The sequence below is a fragment of the Uranotaenia lowii genome, chromosome 2 (genome assembly GCF_029784155.1).
Source record: "Uranotaenia lowii strain MFRU-FL chromosome 2, ASM2978415v1, whole genome shotgun sequence".
Lineage (NCBI taxonomy): Eukaryota > Metazoa > Arthropoda > Insecta > Diptera > Culicidae > Uranotaenia > Uranotaenia lowii.
The window spans coordinates 154846981-154871213 of record NC_073692.1 but is presented as its reverse complement, the minus strand read 5'-3'; the positions used below and the strand labels follow the sequence as shown (position 1 = coordinate 154871213).

Below are 24233 nucleotides of genomic sequence, written 5' to 3'. Positions count from 1 at the left end.
GGAAAAATTTTCTTGGAAGAAGGTTAATGATTTTTTAAAAAGGGAAAACATACGACTTACCTGCAAAGCTTCTTATTCCGAGGCAATTTGAGGGATGCAGCTGGCGAAGCAGGAATTTGCAGCATGCCTCCCGTACTGATTGGATTTGAAGTAGACTTGATGCTGGCAGTAAGACCTGGTTGGAATAAAAAGAAATATTTTGTGATGTTCAAAAAAATTTTGTTATGTTATTTCTAGATAAAAGTGGCTCCAGAGAGTGTAACGAAAGGTTTCTTTTCGATTTATTACAGTTCAATTATTTATTGCTAAGCTATTTTTATATGAATTTTATTGGCTCAACACTTTGAAATTTTTTGCAACAAAACTCTTGTAAATCTTATCTCAGCTCCAAATCAGGGCGTAACTAAGTTTTAAGAAATCAATATATTTTAATGCTCTCAATCAGTTTGAGAGTTTCATACTTTAAAATTGATACACCAAATTGATGATGATTTGGTGTATGTTTCATTTTTTTAACAATTGTGGCTCCAGAGAGTACACCGGAAGGTTTTTTGTAAATTGTAATTTACAATACTGGACTTGATGGGGAAAATTAGAAATCATTGCTTGGCTATAGATGGCCCAAATGGTGATTTTAAATTTGTCTACAGATTTATATCATAACATATACTCGCGTAGACGTTCAAGGTATGCTTAGGACTTACAGTTAGTATGCACTGATCTGGTTCAAATTTTTCATTTGAATTTAAAACAATTTGTGCCAATAGCAGGTATAATTTCGAAAATCGACTCTGTACGTGATTCGACCCTTTCATTATTTATCAAAATTTTTTATATTAGACCAAATAGAGGGCTAAGGGATGAATAATACGAGAGTGTTAAAACCCCAGAAAAGCAAAAAAAAAAATAACAAATAGAGGGATCGCCCCAAATCTCTGTAAACCTAAATCGGCCAAAACGGTGTATGTCTTTCGAAAAAAAAATCAATTCAGATTTAGAGATCAAAGGCGAACAACCTAGCTATAAGATCATAATTGAAAATAATTTTCGAGCTATTTCAAACCAGAACATAATCATTCAAATGAAAAAATCGCACTACGTTTAGGCATACATGAGGAACAGCTTACAGTTTTCATTAACTGTTGGAGCGGAAATTCATTCATCTTACCAAAGTAGATAAAGGCGAGAACAAAATAAATGCTTAACAAGATATTTCAAACCACGTTTGAGTGCTTCGAACGCTATTAAATATTTGCACAAGTTTCAATATCGTGTAGAACAAGTATTGAAAAAGATTTATTTGAAAGGGCTGAAACAAAAAACTAAATATTTAAATAACAAACCCAAATACTTTGCATAGATGCAATGTGTCGCAGAAAACTAAGCGAAAATTATTTCACGTTTGTGTTTCATTAAAAATGGTTAAACGACCAAGTGGGTGAAAATTGTTCCTTTAGTGGCTCCAGAGAGCAAAGTTTAATTTATCGTTGAATAGAGTTTATAAAAAAAAAATGATTCGAATTTAACCCGAATTATCGAATAGGGAATTCAGGCATTTCTGCGGAAATTTTGCATTAAAATAGGTATGAATTTGTTTCGAATGTTTTGAAAAGGTCTCAAAAAAAGTTATAAAATTGAATTCGTATTATTCCAAACCTTGACAAACTTTGTTTTAAATCACTAAATAGCTATTATCATTCACCCACAGGACCATATAGATTGTTTTCAAATAAGTTAAAGAATTCCGGTAGCACGCATTAAAATTTGCTGCGATTTTTGAATATTAATCCAAATCCGTCCCTGAATTTTTTTGTCCGTTACAGTCCCTGGAATGTCAATTTGACCCTCCTGACTAAAACCAATATCTCTTTCTTGTTTTTCAACCGATTTTTACCATATGTATAGTTTAAGAAACCTACAAAATGTATTACACTACTAGAATCGATATGAAATTGACCTTCTGGTGAATAGAAAATTAATGCGGAAATCTTGAGTTAAAATACTCAAAATCCAGTGCAAAGCTGTATATTAATGCATGAAAATCTGAAAAAATGCAAATTGTCAAAAAAATCAGCTTTGGAAATTCGTCAAAAATTCTGTGTTTTGTATTTTAACACTCCAAGAATGCAAATATGTTCCAAGAATGCAACTTTTCAATCCTCTTTTAGAAATTTATCTGGTGTGACCTAAACAATTTTGACGGTTCATTGATTGAAAAGTACGGTTTTTACATCCCTTTTTTTAATTTTTTGTGGTCATGATCTTAAAAACCTTGAAATTAAAAAAAAATGTCCATATCTACAATGTATAGTTTCTAACTTAAGCTTCTTTGGACGCCAAGTGAAATTTTTTTTCGAGCATTTCGTAGCTAATCTGCAGTCTTTTTTGCGAAGATTTTTTTTTAGATTTTTTTTCTTAGACTTTGAATAAAGCTAAAGCGGGCTTTTCCCTGCTCAGAAAAAAAAGGAAAAATGAAGTGTTTCAGGTAAATATTGTCTAAGAACATATTTGAGTTTCGTTACGAGGTTTCTGAAACTATAAACTATGTAAAAATCGATTGAGAAACAAGAGAGATATAGCGGGTTTAAGCGAGGAGTGTCAAATTGACACCCAAGGTCTGATTGGGGAGTCTTTCTCCTGGACTTTCAGGGTGCGTCTATGATAAAAAGTAATAATGCAGATTTGAAGATTTTAAGAATTCATTGAGGGTTTCCGAAGAAATTGTTTTATTTGGATGCACCCGAATCAAGTTACAAGCTGTCAAAATTGATGTAGTTTTTTATTTGACATATTTCCACTCTATTTTAAAGTTCTTTATTTAACAAAAATTTAAAAAAAGAATGCCTCGACATTGATGTTGAATCCTTTATGAATAAACCCTTAGAAATGAGTAGATCATCAAATTCTTAACATTTATTCTTCTTTGATTTCATTGAGATCATTATCTTAACTTTCAAATATCTTTTCTCTGCGTTTTGATAAAAAAAACACTACTACAATACATATCATAAGATTCAAATGAATAATATTTTATTCTACTTGAACAAAATTTGTAGAATGATTTCCATAAATTTACCTAGATGGTATGAATCAACCCGCGTAATAGCCAAAAGAACAGGGTTTAAGAATGACGGTGGCTCCAGAGAGTACTATGAAAAGTTTTGTTTTGTTTTCTTGAACAAGTTTATGTTTTCCGGTAACTGATTTTCAAGTTAAACACAGTCTAAGAATTTTTGCATTTTATGAAATGTTTCACTTATAGTTATTAGGAGCTTCAAATGCTATTAAAAATTTGCACAAAATTCAACATCATATAGAATAAGTATTGAGAAAGATTTATTTGAAAGGGCTGAAACGAAATATATAATATTTAAATAATAAATCAGAATAGTTAACAAAAGTGACATGAGTCGTAGAAAACTTATCAAAAAATATTTCTTTTTTGTTTTTCATTTAAATGGTTAAACGAACAAGCGGATAAAAACTGTTCTTTTAGTGGCTCCAGAGAGTAAACTTTAATTTATCATTGAATGGAGTTATCTAAAATAAATAGTGATACGCATTTTACGCAAATTTTTAAAAACGGGTTTCAGGCATTTCTGGGGAAATTTTGCGTTTAATTAGATATAAAAAAAGTTCGTAAAATTGTTCGTATTGCCGCGATAGAAGTTATATAACAAAATTTTTGTTTAAAATCACTAAATAGCTATGAAAATTCACCCACAGGACCGTATGTCATGAATAGATTGTTTTCAAATATATTTAAAGACTCAGTTAGCACTTATTGATATTTTGATGACATTTTAAAATATTAAAGTGTCATTAGGCTATGATAATTGAGTATCCGGGCACTTTATTTTGGTGATAGCTACTTTAATAGAGCTTGGAAAACTTTAGTCGCGTTGTGTTAGTTATAAGAAGGACTATCTTGCCTATTTTTGATAGATTTTTAAGTTGACGTGTGTTTGAGATATTTACGATGCAAAAAGACATGGTAAAAATAATCTTGCACAAATTTGCTCCTTTTACGCATTTTGTGCCTCGAAAATTCTTCATTGTTGACTTGAAAGCTCATGAACTGTTGATTTTTTCTGATTTTTTCGGACCAAATGATTAGGAAGTATAAGGACCCAAGCAACCAAAAGTCCCATAAAATAGGTACAAAAACGCTTACTCAGCTCCATCATTGATATGAAGTACGTTCTATGCAGCTCAAAATTTAAGTTCTTATTGATACTTTCAAGTTCCAAAGAAGTCTTAATGATCTTCTATTCAGCTTCCAGCGGCCTCTTAATTCAGCTTCCAAAAAATCGCAAAATGAGCAAAAAAAATTCTCTCTATCTCAACTGAACCGTTGGCTTCGGTTCAAATCACCTTCTCTTGATTATTTACTGTGTTTTGTACCGGTGCCGCCATGATGCCACGCGCCGGATTTCAAATTCGACAAATTGCTCAATTGCTTCTTTCCTACATTTCCTAAATATATCGCATCAGAATGGTCACTCAAGTACAAAATTATTTATTGAAAAAAAACTTGCCCGGCTTGTGGATCGAACCCCGACCTTCGAGTTGAGAATCGAACACGCTATCACAAGACCACGCCTAGATGTTGTTCTAACTGAAACTAAAACTCGAAGAGGTGATTTGATTTTGAAAGCACATCAATGCACTTTTTGTGACTAATCAAATCCCGTTTGAGCACTTTTGTGCCCTTTATGTGACTTAAGTCCCGTATAACGTACGTATAGATCACTTTTGCTGCTTTCAAGTTCGTTAATGAGCACATATAGTTCACTAATGGGAATTGGGCAAAACAAGTCACATACAACGTACATATTAATCACTGTTGCAACTTTCAAGTTCATGAATGAGTACATAAAGTTCACTAAAGGGAAATGGGCAGTTGATTCTCTTTGTCAGCCAATATGTAACTTTCAATGCCTTCATTCAAGTAAATATGTGACTTTTGGTTGCTTGGGGAGCCACTCTAGGATCCACACGAAGTTCAAACCAACCATCGGAATGCAACCCTTTGATCTTAAATATGGTAAAAAGTCTATGGTTATTGGGGATAACTGAATGCAGACTCCTTAAATAATGCAAAAATCCATTTCCGGCAGGCAAAAAGTGTTGCCTGACTAGTAGACACCAAGTAAATAACTATTAATGGTTTTGCTTCTGTGGTAAAAAAATATAAATCAGTACATGACTGAAAAAAGTGTGCAAAGATAAAAAAAAGATTTTATGAAAAAGTTAGAGTATTTCTTGAAATCATTGATAAATATTTTTTATCTTTTTACATTTAATGTCATATTAACACCTTCATTTCCTCCATAGAAAGTTTTTCGATCTATTGAATAGTTTTTATAATACAGTAACTGCCTGGATTCTAAATGATCATAGCCTTATCTAAGATACATGCAGTTTTTTATTTGACATATTTCCACTCTGTTTTTTAGTTTCAAATAAACTAAAATTAAAAAAGAAATGCCACGACATTGTTGTTGTTGAATCTTTTGTAAGAGCAAATACACTCGTGTTGGGAAAAAGTGGTAGAAATTTCGACACTAGTAGCACATTTTGAAAACTTTACCATATAAAAACATTTTCAAGATCTGCGGCCTCCAAATTTTTTAACAGCATGTGTTATATTTTCGTAAGCTGTGATGCAAAACTAGCTCGAATTCTATCTCATTCAGCTGAAATCGAAACAGTGTTGCAAAAAAAAATTCAACGCCCAAAGATCTTAAATATTTACATTTCAGCATGGTAAAGTTTTCAAAATGTGCTACAAGTGTCAACATTTCTACCACTTTTTCCCAACACTAGTGAACTTGCTCTAAATAAACCCTCAAGGAGTAGAGCATCAAATCAATAAAAAAATTCTTCTCTGATTTCATTTAGTGCACACATTACTACCACTACATATCATAAGATTCGAATGGTTAATATATTATTCTACTCAAAGAATATATGTAGAATTTTTTTTTGTAAATCTTTATTTGAAACGGCTCATACCTTCAGGTTTTAAGGAGCCAAACTCGTTTTTGTTTTCACAATTATTTGCTTGGCTTAACACTTTTAATTTAAAGAAAAAGAAGATAAGAAAGGGAAATATGAATTATATGTAGAATGATTTCCATAAAATTACATCGAGGGTATGAATAAATTCACGTAATAACCAAACTGACAAAATTTAGGAATGGCAGTGGCTCCAGAGAGTACTATGAAAAGTTTCGTTTTGTTTTCTTGAACAAGTTTAAGTTAAAACAGCCTAAGTATTTTTTACTTTTTTTTAAGAAATGTGATTTAAAGCTGATGAATCTCATCACTATTGGTCACCCTGAGTTGATAGTGAAAACGCCTCGATGTATACTAGCTGTTGCTAGCTGTTTGCTTCGTTTGGACTGCTGCTATAATGTTACCCGTGGCATTGAATTATTGTTCATGTTCATTTGATGAGATTTGCGCGGTAAAAACTGTAATCGAAATGAAATGACAATAAAATACTCTCTTCAGTTTTAGTCGTCGACAAGAGAAGGTGTCTTGACAATTTCTTATCCGAAAATCTATCCAGACAAAACATTGGTGCCGTGACCAGGATTGGGTAGCTTCCGCTACCTCGTCCTGAAATTGATCCAAACCCAACAACGTAGGTGTACCCAACTCGATCTGCCGCCGATATTATTCAGCTTCAGTTCAGCAACAACCCGAACCACGCTGACCCCCGAAATACGAACCCTGTCCCGATCAGTAATACGGCCCGGATGGGCGGTACTGGTGATTAAGGTAGACTACCAGCCATCCGGGCACCTGCCGTACTGGCTGTCCGGTCAGTACTCTCTTCGGAAGTGTGCCTATTGCTGATCACTGCTACCAAAACGGAAAGCTGCCCTGGTAACTAACCCTGGACCCCATTTTCATAAGCTGTTACCTACCTAAGCGCCGATCCAAGGCCCCCTCGTTACCCATCTTCCCGATCAGTAATACGGCCCGGATGGGAGGTACTGGTGGTTAAGGTAGACTACCAGCCATTCGGGTACCTGCCGTACTGACTATCCGGTCAGTACCCGCTTCGGAAGCATTTCGAAGTACGTGTGCCTATTACTGATCACTTGGTTTAAAGTTGCTAATCCAGAACATACAAGTGTAGACCGCTACCGTGCCGAGGTTTCCTAGTTACAATGTGTGCCAAAATTCCATTCCGGTTCAATTCAACGTACTCGATGGTGGCCAGCTGTTTAATCTCTTCGAACCCACCTTTGATCCATGAACATCCAGTAATTTCTGTTAACAGTGAAATTCGTTGACTTGTTGAAAACTGTTCCAAAAATGTTGTGCTGATCAACGACAAGACAAAAACAAAACAAAAATAGGGCAGCCATGTTTAAAACAGTCGTTTTAGGTGGCCAGTATGATGAATCTCATCACTATTGGTCACCCTGAGTTGATAGTGAAAACGCCTCGATGTATACTAGCTGTTGCTAGCTGTTTGCTTCGTTTGGACTGCTGCTATAATGTTACCCGTGGCATTGAATTATTGTTCATGTTCATTTGATGAGATTTGCGCGGTAAAAACTGTAATCGAAATGAAATGACAATAAAATACTCTCTTCAGTTTTAGTCGTCGACAAGAGAAGGTGTCTTGACTATTTCTTATCCGAAAATCTATCCAGACAAAACAAAAGCTTTTAATGGAAAGTTTCAATTATTTTTGCAAAATTCTCGGTAAAAAAATTACACTTATTTTTCTCTGCAAATAGCTTACAATCATGCAAACCAATTCCATATTCTGAATATAAGCCTGCCACAAAATAATTAAAAAACCACAAGAAATTTTATAAAAAGCGTCATCAATATTTGAACTGCATGGCAAAACTGTTATAGTTTGCCATCAAACATAGCTATGCTGAGAATAGAAAATTGCTCTGTAGGGAACACAAGTGAATAAAAATAAAAAAAAAATGAAAAGTTTGTATTAAGGTGTTGGATAAAAAACGATGTACGTCTCGGTGGTCGAGTGGTTAGCGTGGTAAGACGGTAATCGCTAGGTCCACTGATGGCATGGGTTCGATTCCCATCTCGGTACTGGATGTTAAATGTTAATCTTAAGTTGTCCACGTCATTATTCAGTCTGTAAAGCCTATATCGGCTAAGACGGTGTATGTCTCTTTTAAAAAAAATAAATAGCAAATAAGTTAAGCTTATCAGAATTTTTCATCATTGAATTTCAATATTGTAAACCGAAATTACTCAACACAAATCAAGAAAAAAAATTATTTTCATCATAACTCATTAGCAGTTTTTATTAAACCTACTTTAGGCTTTCAAAAAAACTCTCATGCTTATTTTTATAAAATTTGCTCAAAAAATTTCGTTTTGAACGCATAAATATAAAATTTTCACTACACAGTTTGTTTATTTTTGTTCTGGAAAATATAGTGAATAAATACGGGCTTTTCCTATTGAAACCCGGACAAACTCGGATAAAACCGTGTACATGTCGAAATGAAGTCGATTGTATCACTTCCATCTGTACCGTTGAGTCGTCAACACGTACGCCGGAGCATCGTATCGTTGCTGTGTACCTGCAGGAACATTTTTACATTATTTATTTTTTCCTTACCTGTTTTTTAATCAACACTTTTCAGTGCTAAAATTATTTTTATTTTCTTTTATTCAGATTTTTCTCTTTCTTTCCAGTTTGGGGAAGTCATCGGCCGGTTCAACGGCCGGAAGAAAACGGATTGCCGAACCTAATTCAGGTCCATCGCCCAAAAAAGTTGAAATTTTCAATTCATTCGATGTCCTTCATAACATCGGTGATGAGGAAATATTCATATTTAATTCTGATAAGAGTACTAAGAAACCTTCTTCCACCACCAATTACGGTCACGATTCCTGACTTCAATGCCTTTCGAAAAGAAATCGTCACTTTCGTCAAGGATGTGAAGTTTTTTTTTCCGATCGGTCGAAGGGGAACTGCTCGTATATTGGCGGAATCTTTTAATGATTTTCAAAAAATTTTTAATTATTTGAATAATAAAAAACACCAATTTTTTACGTACGACACTAGAAGTGATCGTCCATTTAAAGTTGTACTTCGTGGTCTCACTGGCGATCAGACACCGGATGAGATCACAGCTGAATTAAATTCTTTGTTAGGTTTTTCTCCAATTCAAGTAATTCAAATGAGGAAAAGAACCAACACGAATAATACCAGTAGTGTTGGTTTTGCTCCTGAACTTTATTTGATCCATTTTAAAAAGGATCAGGTTAATAATTTGCAAATTCTTGAAAAGGCTCGTCTTATGTTTCATTGTCGAGTCAAATTCGAACCTTTTCGTAAATCTTCTACCAATTTTCTTCAAAATATTACGCAATGTCGTCGTTGTCAAGCTTTTTGTCATGGCATTAAAAATTGTAGAATGAATGCCAGATGCATGTTTTGCGGCTCATTCGATCATGAAAAATCTAAATGCCTTTTTGGTGGTGATAAGCCAAAAACAGAATTTTTTAAGTGTGCAAATTGCGCAGGTAATCATTCCTCGAATTCGCTAGACTGTCCCATCAGGGCAAAAATTATTGCTTCTAGGAAAAATCCCAAAGTTTCCAGAAAAGTTTCTTCTCCTCCTTCCTCTTTTTCGTCTTCACACGTCGGGCCGACAAACAACCTGCCTGTTCGCGGTCAGCCCCGGCCTACATTGGAATCACGGCTGGGTAATACCCGAAGTGATTTTAATGTTACCTGTGCTGATTCTGCTCCCCAGACTCGTTGTTTATCGTTCTCAGAGGTGGTTGAAAGTGGGTTGCCCTCTTCAGGTTTAACTAATAAAAATGGGAAAAAACCAAGCCTCAACGTTCATGCGAAGGCTTGGGAAAATCCCCGAAATTCAAATACTTGTCCTTCTCCTTCATTTTCTGATCCTAACAATTTTGTTGATTTGGGTGAGATTACTGAGGAAAAATTAAAATTTTTGCATCGAAATTTAATAGAAATGATGCAACTTATGTTGAAAGCAAATTCAATGTTTGAAGCTTTCCAAACTTCTTTTAATTATGCTAACAAAATTATTATGACTTTACGATTCCCTCATGGATCCAAATAGATGTTTAAATATTATGAATTGGAATGCTAGATCTTTGCTGGCTAACCAAGATGAATTCTTTTTATTTTTGAAAACTCAAAACATACATATTGCTGCCATCACTGAAACTTTTTTAAAGCCAGACCAGAAATAAATCTAAATTTTTTATTATTGGTGACTTAAATGCAAAACACCGATCTTGGAATAATAGTTCATCAAATTCAAATGGGAATATTTTATTTAACGACTGCTCTGCAGGTTATTATACTGTTGAATATCCTAATGGGCATACTTGTTTTTCTTCAATTAGAAATCCCTCCACAATTGATTTGGTTCTAACGGATTTAGGCGAGCATTGTAGTCAATTAATTACTCATGCGGACCTCGATTCAGACCACCTTCCAGTAACATTTTCTTTATCCCAAACTCCCATTGAAAACCCTTTAAAATCAGCTTTTAACTTTCAAAAGGCTAACTGGGAGCGATATATGAATTTTATTGAACGTAATTTGAATGTAAACGTTCCACTTAATTCAATAGAAGATATTGATTTGGCTGTAGAAAATTTGACAATTTCAATAGTCAATGCTAAAGCCGCTTCAATACCTAAAGTTAAACATAAATTTAATCAACCTTTAATTGATGATGATCTTCAGTTTTTGATACGACTGAAAAACATTCGTCGACGCCAATATCAACGTACTAGGGATCCTTATTTGAAATTTATTTATTGCGACCTTCAAAAAGAGATCAAACGTCGTTTAAATTTCATTCGTAATGAAAACTTTGCCAAAGCAGTAGAGGACATAAAACCCTACTCAAAGCCTTTTTGGAAATTAACTAAAATTCTGAAAAAGCCCCAGAAGATAATTCCTACTTTGAAAGACGGGGATAAACTTTTTTTAACGAATGCAGAAAAAGCTCAAAAATAAGCCCAACAATTTGAGTCTGCTCATGATTTTAATTTAAACGTTGTAAGTCCAATTGATGCTCAAATTTCCCTTGAATTTGATGATATTCTTTCTAAACAAAATGTATTTGAAAGTTCTCATGAGACAAATATTGATGAACTTAAATTGATTTGCAAAAAATTTAAAAATATGAAAGCCCCAGGGGAAGATGGGATTTTCTATATTCTTATTAAAAAGTTGCCTGAAAGCACTTTATATTTTTTAGTTAAAATCTTCAATAAATGTTTGCACTTGGCTTATTTTCCCAATAAATGGAAAAATGCCAAAGTAACTCCAATTTTAAAACCTGGAAAAAATGCTTCAGAGCCTTCGAGTTATCGACCAATTAGTTTGCTCCCTTCTTTAAGTAAACTATTTGAGAGAGTTATTTTGAATAGAATGATGATTCACATTAATCAGAATTCTATTTTTCCTGATGAACAATTTGGTTTTCGTCATGGACATTCTACTACACATCAACTTTTGAGTGTAACTAATATAATTAACGCTAACAAATCTGAGTTGCTCTTCTTGATATTGAAAAAGCTTTTGACAGCTTCCATCGCAGAAATTCGTTCTCTTTATATTAGTTTAATTCTAGGATAGTTTTTAGTTTTAAGTTTAAAATATTTTTGCCATTACAGGATGTTCTCCTACATTAAATACTTGATTGCGCTCAGCAAATTTAAATCTTATAAATAAATTTTTATTATCTAGTTAACTATAGGGCTCTGAACAGTTCATTATTGAGCTGAACACCTAATTTAAAGTAATAATGTAATATAAATGTAATGATGAATTGATACAAATAAAGACATATTTAAAAAAAAGTCGATTGTACCGTTAGGAATACAACTGAAGAGGAAAAAAGATAGCAATAAGTTAGCGAAACAAAAAATTTATATTGTATCAAACGAATGAAAGAAAGTTTTTTGAACTGTTATGATTTTTTTTAAATAAATTTCATGTGACATAATCATTTTCTCAAACCTTCATAAACTATAGAAACCATTTCTAGAAAGGACATCATTTTTCGCCGATAAGGCCGATAAATTAAAGTAATTTTCCACCCTACTTTCAAGGAAAAATAGGGGATCTCGACGATACAATCGTACTAAACAGGTAATTTTTTCCTACAGGGAATTGTTGGTCAAATTTTTCAATTTTTCGACAACGATAGGTGGTAATATTAGACAGAAAACGATAGGACATTTGTGCTTAGCATCGTGTCAGTATGATCAGTGGTAAAAGCTTGATAAAAACTGTTGTTTACTTAAAGCTACTAAATAACATTGAAGGGAAAACTAAGAGACGTAACTAAGATTTTTTTTTACAGTTTCAAGTCCCATTTTATATATCAAGTTCGCCTTACAGGAACTATGTTCACTTTAGAGCCATTTAGAAATTCAATATGTTTTTGATATTACTTTTCATAGCTTTTGAAAGCTGATTGTCGTTTACTAATCACACAGCCTAAAAACCTACCTGAACATTCTCCTCGGTGATGGTAATTTCTCCACTGTAAGCATAATCAATCAGCTGCTTCAGCGATGAAGGATCGATGTCATGTAGCGTTACAACGTCTCGATTGCGTTCTAACATATCATCTGCGAAAAAAAAGTTGAAATAATACCTACATCAAACAGAGTTTTAAATTTATTTGAAATAGACATTTAACAATGTTCCTGTGGTTTAAATAAAGCACTATTTTTTGTTGCGTTCATTTTTCGAAAAAAAATGTTCAGTACCTCAATTCTGAATGTTTCAAAATAAATGAAAGCAATTAACAAGAAACCAATCGAAAAAACACATGGCTCGAGCTTCTGCCCGAACAACACCCATAAAGCAGACCACTTTCCATCTACCGAACAAAACGAAACGCAATCAGCCGTTCGATAATGCGATTTAATCTCTTACTGAAAAGCGTAATTTGATTCCAACCGACACGACCCCAGTTAGTTGTTTGTTAGGAAATTGTCAGCATTGGGTGGTGCTCATGGCATAGCACCCTCACGTTGGAATTGAAAGGTTAGGTATAGCATCCTCGAGGCGAGAAAGCCGGCAATCGACCACTTGTGGCAAACACAGATGGATACATCCACAAATATGTTGAGAAAAAGGTACTCGAACAAGAGAACTGTCCCTGGCGGTAGAGCACTTGGACAACAATTCGCACATTCGAGGTGAGGCGAGGCTTTTGACATAATTGGAAACCAGGATATTCGATCCGGTTGACAATTGCCATTTCACACTCGGGACCGAGACCGTTTGCCAGGGGTTGGGTTCGATTGAAGTTCCGGTGCTGTCATGTTTGGATCAGGGCTGGCACGACGCCCTGTTGGGTTCGGAAATCGATTTAAAGTTATTGAAAATTTGAAGTTTCCTTTTTTCAAATTTAGACTTTTAGTTAGCATTAGTTAAAGTGACTTTGTTGAATGAAGAAGGACTTACAATTTAGTAAACAAGTAACTAACTAAACAAATATAAATATGTACGAAGGATCTCTCTATTTGACTTTTTTGAGTAGATTTGCAACCCCAACCCAAAGTAGATTTGAACGTAGTAGGGTAACGGACTTATTTTGGACCAGGTACATATTTCGGATATCCTTGCAGCTTTTTTCCAATTTTCCTCACATGAAACTTGTGAACAAATATAGTTGAAACTTGAAACTACTTTTTATGATTCCAATCATATCTAAGATTCCATTTAAATATGCTGATAAGGAATAGAAAATTGAAAATAAAGTTTTGATTTTTCGCTGTTTTTCCAAATCAAGTCCATTTCAGGAGGACGTGCCATTATTAGAGTCAACTTCCAAGAAGTTTTCTGCCTATCTGTGATGAATTTAACAACATCAAACATGTTCACAGTTATGATTAAACACTTGAAAACAAGTTTGCAAGCTCGAAGGACCAAAAAAACTTGTTTTCATAGTAATTTGACCCATGTCGAAAATAGGTCCTACGTAATTCCTCAAAGACTTATTTTGGACCACCCAACATAACCTGTGTATTAAACCGGCTGTTAAATGTTCATGAACGTAATAAAACGTTGTACGTTGTACATTATATGAAAAAAATAATGCACACTATTTCAATCGCTTATAATAAATAAATTTTTGAGATTTTGGCATTTTTTTATTAAATCAACTCGCTAAAGTCCAAACCCGCCTTTAGACGAAGTTCACTTCAATCGGCATAAAACCAAGCCAATCATTGTTTTAACTTACTTTCTAAGCACTTTGCTTCAAACAACATTAATCCTACAATCTACATTAATGGCAACTGTTTGATAGGCAGTTTTCAAAAGCTACAGCTTAAAAAAACTGGAAATTTTCCAATTTTTATTAATTCAATATTTGTGATGCTTCATGAAAAATTATTGAAAGTTTTGTCTAAAAGTTACAACCATACAGGGTTGGTTTTCAAGAATTAAAAACTTGGTTAGGTAGACGAAACAAAACAAAAACCCCTTCTAAAGTAGGGGTTGTGAAAAAACGACAGGAAATCGGAAAATAAATGTGAACCTAATTAAGTTTAATATTTGTAAGAGTTGAAATATCTCAGTTAATATTAGAACAATTTTAACAGATAATATATTCAATAACAGCTATGAGATGGATTAAACATGATTCAAAAGTAAGGAAAAAATGGTTTAAATGTGTAAATATTTCAAGCGAAAAGTACCAAAAATCTTCTTTTTCAGCCCCTGGGGTTATGCAATTTTCGAAAATATAATTGTTGAAGAAATTACGATCACGATAATTTTTTTTGTATAACAAAAGTTGTTTCGAAGATAAAAATGAACTTTTGTGAAATTTTCAGCGAAAAAAACTAGCTTTAAAAGATTGCATAATTCTCGCACATTTTTATCTTTTTTGAATCCATGTATTCTACAGAACTGAAGCTAAACCGAATCCACTAAGGTTCTGGAAGTCAAAATGCATCAATTGATGTTGCGAAGTTGAAGATGTCAGACTTTCTTAACTTTTCATTGGATCGCCGGAAGGAGATTTGCTTTCTAAGAATTGATTTTTAAGATTACTGACCAGTATTTAACACTACAGAATAAATTTCGTTGAGATTGCAGTGTGCGGTCGAAATTTTAAAAACATTTAAAACACACTTTATCACGGGAGAGTTTTTTTGTTTTTACTCTTTTCTTATCGAAAATTACTTTTTTAAAGCAGAAAAAGTTGTAGAATAATATAGATTGTTGGAGTAGGAAATATTCAAACAAGTGTACCTAAATAGGGGCTGGGGAAAAATTTAAGAAAGTTAGTTCAGGAATGAATTAATGTAAACAAAAAAAACTTGACTACAAGAATAAGAAAGAAAAAGATTAACTGAATTATACGTATAATTGCGCATCAATCACTAGCGTCAATATAGCAAAATTTAGAAAAAAAAAATTTTATTTAGTTTAAGGGTGGTCCAAAATAGGTCCAAAGGGTGGTCCAAAATAGAAACCTGGTGGTCCAAAATACCGACCACAGTAATTATCGAAGAAACGAGTATTTGGGCTTAAATCTTGTTGCATTGCAACAAACAACGATATGTTTCGATAGAAAAAGCCTTGATCTTTGTAATGAACGGATAAAGCAGTCAAAAATTGTAACAGGTACTTTTTTATTTCAGAAAATAACCTAGCCACTTCCCAAAGCGGTCCAAAATTGGTCCGTTACCCTAATGTGTCTAAGTAAGATGAGTTTCTCTGTATCCAAATAATTTGTTTATTTACGCAAGAAACGTCAAGAAAGAGTATAGAAGTAGATCAATAATTTTTAACTTTATATGGTTCTAAAGTAAGTACCGTAAACTGGGAGAACATTGATTACTTTATTAATTCATTTTCGAATATTTTGGAAGGGGTTGCTTTTTTGAAAGAATAAAAAGTTTTAAAATACTTACTGAGGTAGGGAGTATAATACATGATCATTGATAGCAGAATGCTCAAACGACATTAGTGGCTATAACTAAATGTTTGTTACAAAACCAGATTTCATGTTTCGGGGTAACTTTGATCACTATGGTTTTAACGTATCTTCACATCTTCAAAATTATTGTTATAATGCCAATTAGTACAAATGGCTTAATACATCAATAACAGTAATTTTTTGTTTGGACTCAACTGAATTTTTCAACGTTTACTTTCAAAACCAATTATACTTAAAAGATGGAAAATGTTGCTGCAAACATTTAGGGGCAAAAGTTATAAACATTCAATATTTTTGGCCTCAAAAACAAATGAAATTTTATCTTCCTGAAATTCCCTAGCTCCTCCCACTGTTCCTTTGTTCTTACTTAAATTTTATAGGGTTTTTAGCCATTTATTCTATACAGACTTTCTCATTGAAAATGTCCGTTTTTTGACTTTTTATGACTTATGGCCTTTGGGCGCAACAAATCTGTCAACACTGTAATATTAAAGAGCATCGCACAGTGGAAAAATTAAGACCTTAAATCTCAAAAAATTATCACATTTTCAATGGTGATGGAAAGTATGAGAGAAACATGAGAATCTTTCGAAGAAGATTCAACGGCTCATGGAGGAGACTGGAACTCGCAATTTCCGCTTCCGTACAACGGCGCGTTAGCTTATTACACCACGGTGAATGTGACGGAATAGGCTCCAGCATGCGTACATTTCGTAAGTAAATCTGGAGTAGCAAATAAGCGTGGCAGACAGTAAAATTTAAACCATTTATTATCTTTTGATATAATTACTGTATTCCTATTGAACACCATATTTGTATAATCGAAGACTTGGCCCGACTCTACTCAAATGATTTTGGAAAACATCTGAAATCAGCTTCTCCTATCCAGAAACCCACATTTTCGTCATTTGAGATGCTCACTGAGTGCCTGCTTCAAAATATCACAGTATTTTTCAAAGGGTCCTAGTTCTGATGCGTTGGAACAAATGAAAATATGTCGCATGGTGCAGAAGATAGTCTCAGGACTGTGTTTAGGGGTTTAAACCACCCCCCCCCCTAATGGAGATTTTTACCAAGTAAAATTTTCAGTTAAAAAATTAATTTACTTTAGTAACAAGACATTACTTGATCTCAAAAGGTATTTATAAATAGGTGTTATGAACATGCCAGAATATTGGCTCGCCTCCGGCGGAATTAAGTCCTAAAACATTACATTCTTCGACACTAAATCACGTTCACGAATTGAAACTATTTTTTAATTGTCAACTTCAATTTGCAATTTTATAAACCTTTTGTATTGAAACTCAAATACACAAAAACTCTACCTCATCTTTAAAATTAGTTATAGTGTGTATCTAAGCAAGTTCCTCCATAACTTTATTACTAATCACTTTTTTTATGAACAAAAATCGTTTATATCAATACAAATTTTATGCAACTACGTAATTTCCTTCAAGAAACTAATTTGAGCCTCAAATTTATTTTGTGTTTCTTGCTCTTCCTCTCCACATTCAAAAGAGTTTTGATAAATTACACAAGGCCACAAAATTAACATTTTTCTGAGGTGCAAAGCTTAAGAGCATTTGATGCCCTGAAACTTTTGAAAATGTATGTATGTAGTTGAACCCACCAGTGGCTGATAGGTCTTTCGACCCGAGGCGGTACGGGAAGTCTCGATCGCACATTCAAATATTGTTCATGCTTAACTCATCAACAATAATTGCAGCACAACCAAGGGGTCCGTTATCACTGGTTTGGGATAGGTTTGACTCACCAAACTCTCTTCCAACTGTTCGAACAAATTTAGAGTTATGAAAAGGTACCGTAGTATCTTTCGCATAATTCCAAATTTGCCGAGATACTCCGGCTGGCTTGGATCCACAATCCATTGTATTTCAGTCTTTCGTTCGTTTGATGTCCTATCCAACCCCCCACTAATCCCCTTGAATAGAGTTAAGCTATTATACATTTAATTATCTACAACATTGATCATCATAATTACTTACCACACCATCAATAAAACAGAAATCATCAAGGATACTTATCTTCCATGGGAATGCCAACAAACTATAGGTCAAATTTTCCCGAATTATGCGAACAGCTTTGGTTCAGTTCAGTTAGCCGTTCACATACACCTCGTAATGATTCAGAATTTTTTTCTGCATTCTTTCCATTGACATTTTTTCTAATCAGGTAATGCCTTTTAATTTTTCTCTCCTATGATTTTTCATTCCACCCATATTAATATTATAACCAGAGCGTAAAATCTTCACCGTCATCAGTCATAAAACTGTGACTGTGAAAAAATTAAAGCAGTCGCATTCATAACAGACGCCTTCAAATGAGTAACCAAGCAAACAATCTCGCCTCAACCTCCAGTCAAATGAAGCGTCGGAATAATCATAGTCGCCTTCAGTTCATCGCCGTCTTTTTGACTGTGACGGGATATTGTTTAGATTAAAAAAATCTAAGACGACGCCGAAAAGGACACGTTCATCATTAGTCATGCCATTAATGAAACTGAACCCCGTTACCGGGTTTCGGTTCAAATAGACATACAATAGAATGGAAACGTTTTCAACTAAGTTTCCGTTTTTGGAGATCAGTCCAGGGTAGTCAAAGCCCAGAATAAAATCGAACGGAACATTAACCACCATCAACTATCTCGACCGAGGAGAACTCCGTAGGGACTAAAAAAGACAAATCGACCTTGCGAACTTTCATTAATGTGAGCAAAATGCATGCAAAGTACTCACTGCACAAAGTACTTGGCCGCCGTACCAATTGTTTGCCGTTTCGATGATCCGATTCTTGGCCACCAGCAATGTGCAATAGATCTTTACCAACAATGCTCAATTGACAGATAACAGAATCGTTGGCTATTCTGAATATAAGGCCACTGACAGAATGACGTCAGCTGAGCGTAAAGTTCTATGCGACAATAGAACACCGGGCTTCACTCATACAACAAAAAGGCTTTCGAAAACATTGATGAAATTTGGTTGAAAGGGAAGCACAAAATAAGCTTTCATTTCAAAAAGTCGGAAGTCCAAAATTTCCGCAATTTTTTTTTTATTTTTAAAACTTTAAACTTTTTACTCATTTAAACAAAGTGATGATTATAAACACCTCAGGTTGTTTCAGAATATTTGTGTATGAACAAAAATCATTGGTTTATGAATGACAACCAAACCTAACTTGATTGAATTTACGGTATCTATTTTGAAAAAAAAAAACAAAAATTAAATCATTGCAGACTAAAACAAATTTTTTATTTGAAATAATTGTTTTAAATTTCTTTAGTTATGTCAAAAACCTACTTGTCTTTCCAAATAATGAAAAAAAAAAAACATTAGACTTTTACTTTTTATATCATGCATCACCATCATCATCAACACTATCAAAATATTTTTCCTAAATTGAATAAAATATAATATAAACAATTTCAGAATCAGTTTTTTTTTCTCATGTAGATATGTATGTTAGTATTAATCAGATATGATTGATTGATTCAACTCAAAACTGATTCATTTTTTTATCTAATATTTTTGTTTATATAATTTATCGACCATATCAGGGGAAGTTAAATTCGCAGTTAAATTCACATTTCAAGATTATGAAAACTGCAGGCGAATAGAAAGTTGGGAAAAATGAATAAATATTGAAAACGAACGAGTAGAATTAGATAGAAGCATTTTCATCACATGTCCGTCCTAGTCATCAATGTGATCCTCATGGAACGAATTTTTATTTTCATAATCTTGAAATGTTCTTACTAAAACAACATAACTTTAATCGATAAGGCTGGTAAATTAATTTTCAATAAAATTTACGCAGTTTTTTAGGGAAGCTAATTAAATTTTTGAAATACTTTGAATAAGTTTGCCTTCGTTTTTCTACTCTTATTTTTTTTGTGTTTTGCAAACATCTTTTTCTTTCTTTTTTTTTTTTTACAAAAGCACAGTTTCTATCTTTTATTCTTTCCGGGAACCTATATTTCAATTGACGGCGACAACATTTTCAGAGCTTGAAATTTTAAATTAGAATTGCGCATAAAAATTTATGAAGGTTTCCCTTATTTTCATTGTTTGTTACATAGTTAAGTTATCTTCATGGAATAGATTTTCATTCTGAAAACTGGAAGAATTTGAATATAGAGGGGCTTGTGATATAGCTCAGTTGGCAAGTCTGTTGTCTCCTGAGCCGATGTCCGCAAGTTCGAGCCCAAGAGCAAACATCGAACACAGTTGTACCAGATAAGTTTTTCAATAACGATTCGCCAACTGCACCGTTGATATAAAGTCGCGAATGCCTTAAAGATGTTAAAACGACTATAATCGAAACAAAAAAATGAATTTAAATATAAAAGAAATATCTTTGACTTTGATCATTGGCACTTTTTAAATAACATAAAATATTTTCTTGTTCATCAAATTCAATTCAATCATCATGTGTTTTTAAATAAATTTTTTTAAGTTCAACATGGAAAACCATGTAAATGAATAAATTGAGATAAATAAATTATGAGTTGAAAAGGATTTTTTTCCTTATAGAAAATTTACATTTCATAATGTGTTTAAAATATTTTTTCAAATTTAAGATAAAACAGAGGAATTTTTCAATGAACCGTTCAATTCAAGGTGAAGGAAAGAAATGTACATTAATACGATTAATAACTAACAATTATTCTCATTTTGTTTAACATCTTTTAACCATGATTAATTACTAACCTGTTCTGAAGTTTGTTCTGAGATTCGTTTTTGATTTCTTTCCAAATCTGTTGTTATTTTTTTTTCTTTGCACTGATTCTTATGCACAAAGCTTTATATTTTTTAAATTCGCATTCGTTTACTGCATTTCAAAAATATTGACTAAATATATATATATATAGTTCAGAATAAGAATCATTATTTTGAATTATTCATTAATAACTTATCGGGAATACCATTGATTTAAAATTTTGATTCTGATTAATTTGGAATCGTACTAGTAAAGTTTATTGTTTTTTGTTTTTCAAATTTGTGGATGGTCTTGAGCTTGAGTAAGAAAATGGTTTAAGAAATAAATTTCATTTTTTATTGTGAATTTTTGGTTTTGTAATTATTCCCAGCTAAATCCCAGCTAAATCTGAATAACCCCCCCCCCCCCCCCCCCCCTCCCCACCATAAACAATCCTTCGTACGGGTCTATGTGGGCTACCCTTAAAGTATTATTCTCAAAACAAAAAAAAACTGAAATCAGTCATCATCGGTCCTTCCGATTACCAGTTATCAGTCATAAATGTTTATCGATGCATGATTGTCAAATTATTACCGACAAAAGAGACCCAAATAAAATGGCAAGTATAGCGTGTCAATGATTGGCGTATACTACTTAACGTAAAGATTAGATTTCTAAATTTGGTTCAACGGTTTATAATTCGAATGCTTATCAGCGGAATCATTTGCCGGCTTATTCTGGTTAAAACTGGTAATGTCCAGATAAGAGTTGCTTATATTAGAATGAAAAAAACTCCTATAAGTTTTGTAAGCTAGTAATGGTGTTTTATTAATAACACTATTTTACAAAATTTAAAAACAAATCGTGAACTTGATTGACTGACCAATATTTTTAATGTAAAATCGGGCGCTGAATCCGAAAATGAAATTCAAAAAAATCTCAGTAGAACCGTTTTTGAGTTATGCTCCAAATATGAAATTTTGTAAAAATCAAAAAAGTTCTTGTACTTAGATCAAAATATCTCGGACGGCATAACAGTAATTTGAAATCCCTCTTTTGCATATTGAAGGTGAATAAATTTTCTATCGATCATCTGAAAACTGTTTTTTTCGTATGATACACAGTATTGTTGATATTAGTGACTTTATGATTGTTGCAAGATGCAACGAAAAGATAGACGGTTTTCCGATTTTATAACGTGTATTACAACTAGCGTTAAAAAATTCCTATCGAGAGAAATTATAATTATAAAATGATATAAGTATTTCGTTATTTTTTTTGTTGTGCATTTTGTTGTTGTTTTTTACATGAATATTTTTTGTAAATATTGATTATTTTAACTGTAGATATGATAGACTTACGTTTAGTGTCCCTTCAGTGTATCGTTACAGGATCGGATGTGGGAATACTGTAACAAGTTTTTAGGTTAGGTTTTTGGTTAACACTTTTTGTACTTCACCTTTGTTACCTGTTTCTTGTGTGTTTGGTACTCATTTTTTATATTAGACGCTTAAGGCACACTTTCCTTTTTGTTTCCAGAACAGCAGCTGTAGCACAAATATCAAATTTTAATCTTATCTAGTCTAAACTGTGATTGCATATATCAACATTGCATGTATTTACTAACCTACGCTTACTATCCGTACTATTAGTTTGTAAGGATTACCACCGTACTATTAGATGTAAGATTCACAATAACCGCAATAGGCTTCACTTATTGCAAACTAGAACGTACTATTAACTTTATTATATTATAAATTAGTAATATTTATCGACTTCTCGGGCGAACACGTTTCTTCAGTCGATAGCAGTGCTGCAAATTTTCAGTGTCAGTGAGAAATTATCAGCTGACTTTATTGCAGTGTATCGGTCAGTTCAATTCCAACTAGATTCATACGAGAATGAACAGAAAGCTCAGTTCTGAAAGCTCTCTGCACACTCATTCACCAATCGGCAACATCGGTGCTTAGTATACATTCAGGCTCTTTGCAGGTTCATGAGGTTATCCAATCTTCATTTTCAGTTTCAAGCGAACATTGCTGAAAAGGAAAAAAGCTTCCTTCTATTATCATTAAGTTTAGTTGAATGGTGACAAAGATTGTTCGACTCGCTAGACATGCGTAAATTTCAGAATTACTGCTGAGATCGCTATTTTTAAAGGATTCTGATAAAAAATACGTCTGTTTCAAATGGTGTGAAGAGGTGGGAAGGTTTAGAAATGAGTGTTCGGGTTGGCGAGACGAACGCTGGTGAGGGAGCGTGTAGACGAATGTGGGGGACAAAATTATGACAAAAAGTTGGCAATAAAATGACAAAACATGACAAATGTGGTAAAAGTATGACAAAATTATGACAAAAAAAAATCTGACAAATAGGAATGAAATTTACAATACAATGGAAAAATATTTACTAACACAACTCTGTCGAAAATATGACAAATCTGATTAAAATGTGACAATATTTAAACAAAAATATGACAAAAAAGACAAAATCGTGGCAAAAAAAATGACAAATGTCGTAAACAATTGACAAAAATATGACAAATATAACAAAATTATGACAAGCGTGGTGAAAATATGTCAATAAATTGACAAAATCATGACATGAAATTGTGAAGTCAGACAAATTTATATATTTGAAAATTTGATATCAAAAGAACAAAAATACGACTATGTCGTCAAACTATGTAAGAATTTGACAAAATGATTAAATATTACAAATGTGGTATCTTCCAGATTGTTGTCATTTTTTAACCACATATATAATTTTATTGTCAATTTTTTGTGATAATTTTGTTTTAATAATAAGATTTATGTCATAATGTTGTCTTATTTTCATCACATAACACATGTTTTTGACAAAGTTTTCTCTAAGTTTAATCATTTTATTGTTAAATTTATGTCGTTTTTGTCAGACTTTGTCATAATTTTATAATTTTGTTGTCATGTTTTGTCATTGTATTGTAAATAATTTGCTTCATTTTTGTGTAATTTTTCATATTTTTATCACATTTGTCTCATTTTTGTCTCATTTGTCGGATTTTTGTCTTATTTTTGTTATGTTTTGTCATTTTATTGTCAATTTTTTGTCATATTTATGACATAATTGTTTGATTGATGTCATTTTATTGTCAAATTTTAGTCATATTTGTCAGATTTTTCTCATACTTTTGTCAAAATTATACATGTTTTCAACATATTTATCACATTGTGTAATAATTTTGTCATTTTGTCATTTTCAATTCGCGTTTTCTTTTTGAATCCCAATTCATAATTTGCAAAAATGGCAAAAACAAATGCTTACTGAAATTATCAGCAACTTTCGCTGACACTGATTGAATGCTTAAGCTGCAGTCACTGATCAAAAACAGTGAGTGACAGAAATGCCTAAGCGAAAGACGCTTTCGTAGCTTTCGAGTGAAACAAGTTAGTTCGGGTTTACGAGTGAGCTTTCTACTGACTGATAGACACACTCACACAGCTTTCTGTAGGCACGAGGATGACCGAGCCGATCAGAAGCTTTTATATTTGTTGACTT

The 24233-nt window shown here is 33.0% G+C and overlaps 1 protein-coding gene across 3 annotated transcripts in view; it reads right to left on the bottom strand.

Annotated features, from left to right (window-relative positions):
- LOC129744449 (kelch-like protein 17) overlaps window positions 1-24233 on the bottom strand; it is a 170431-nt gene that overhangs the window by 15705 nt on the left and 130493 nt on the right. For all 3 annotated transcript variants that reach the window (XM_055736969.1, XM_055736970.1, XM_055736971.1), the window contains exons 5-6: window positions 12524-12645; window positions 61-175 (exon numbers count right to left, since the gene is read on the bottom strand). In XM_055736969.1, coding sequence (XP_055592944.1) covers window positions 61-175; window positions 12524-12645 — 237 coding nt within the window. The remainder of the gene's footprint in view (window positions 1-60; window positions 176-12523; window positions 12646-24233) is intronic.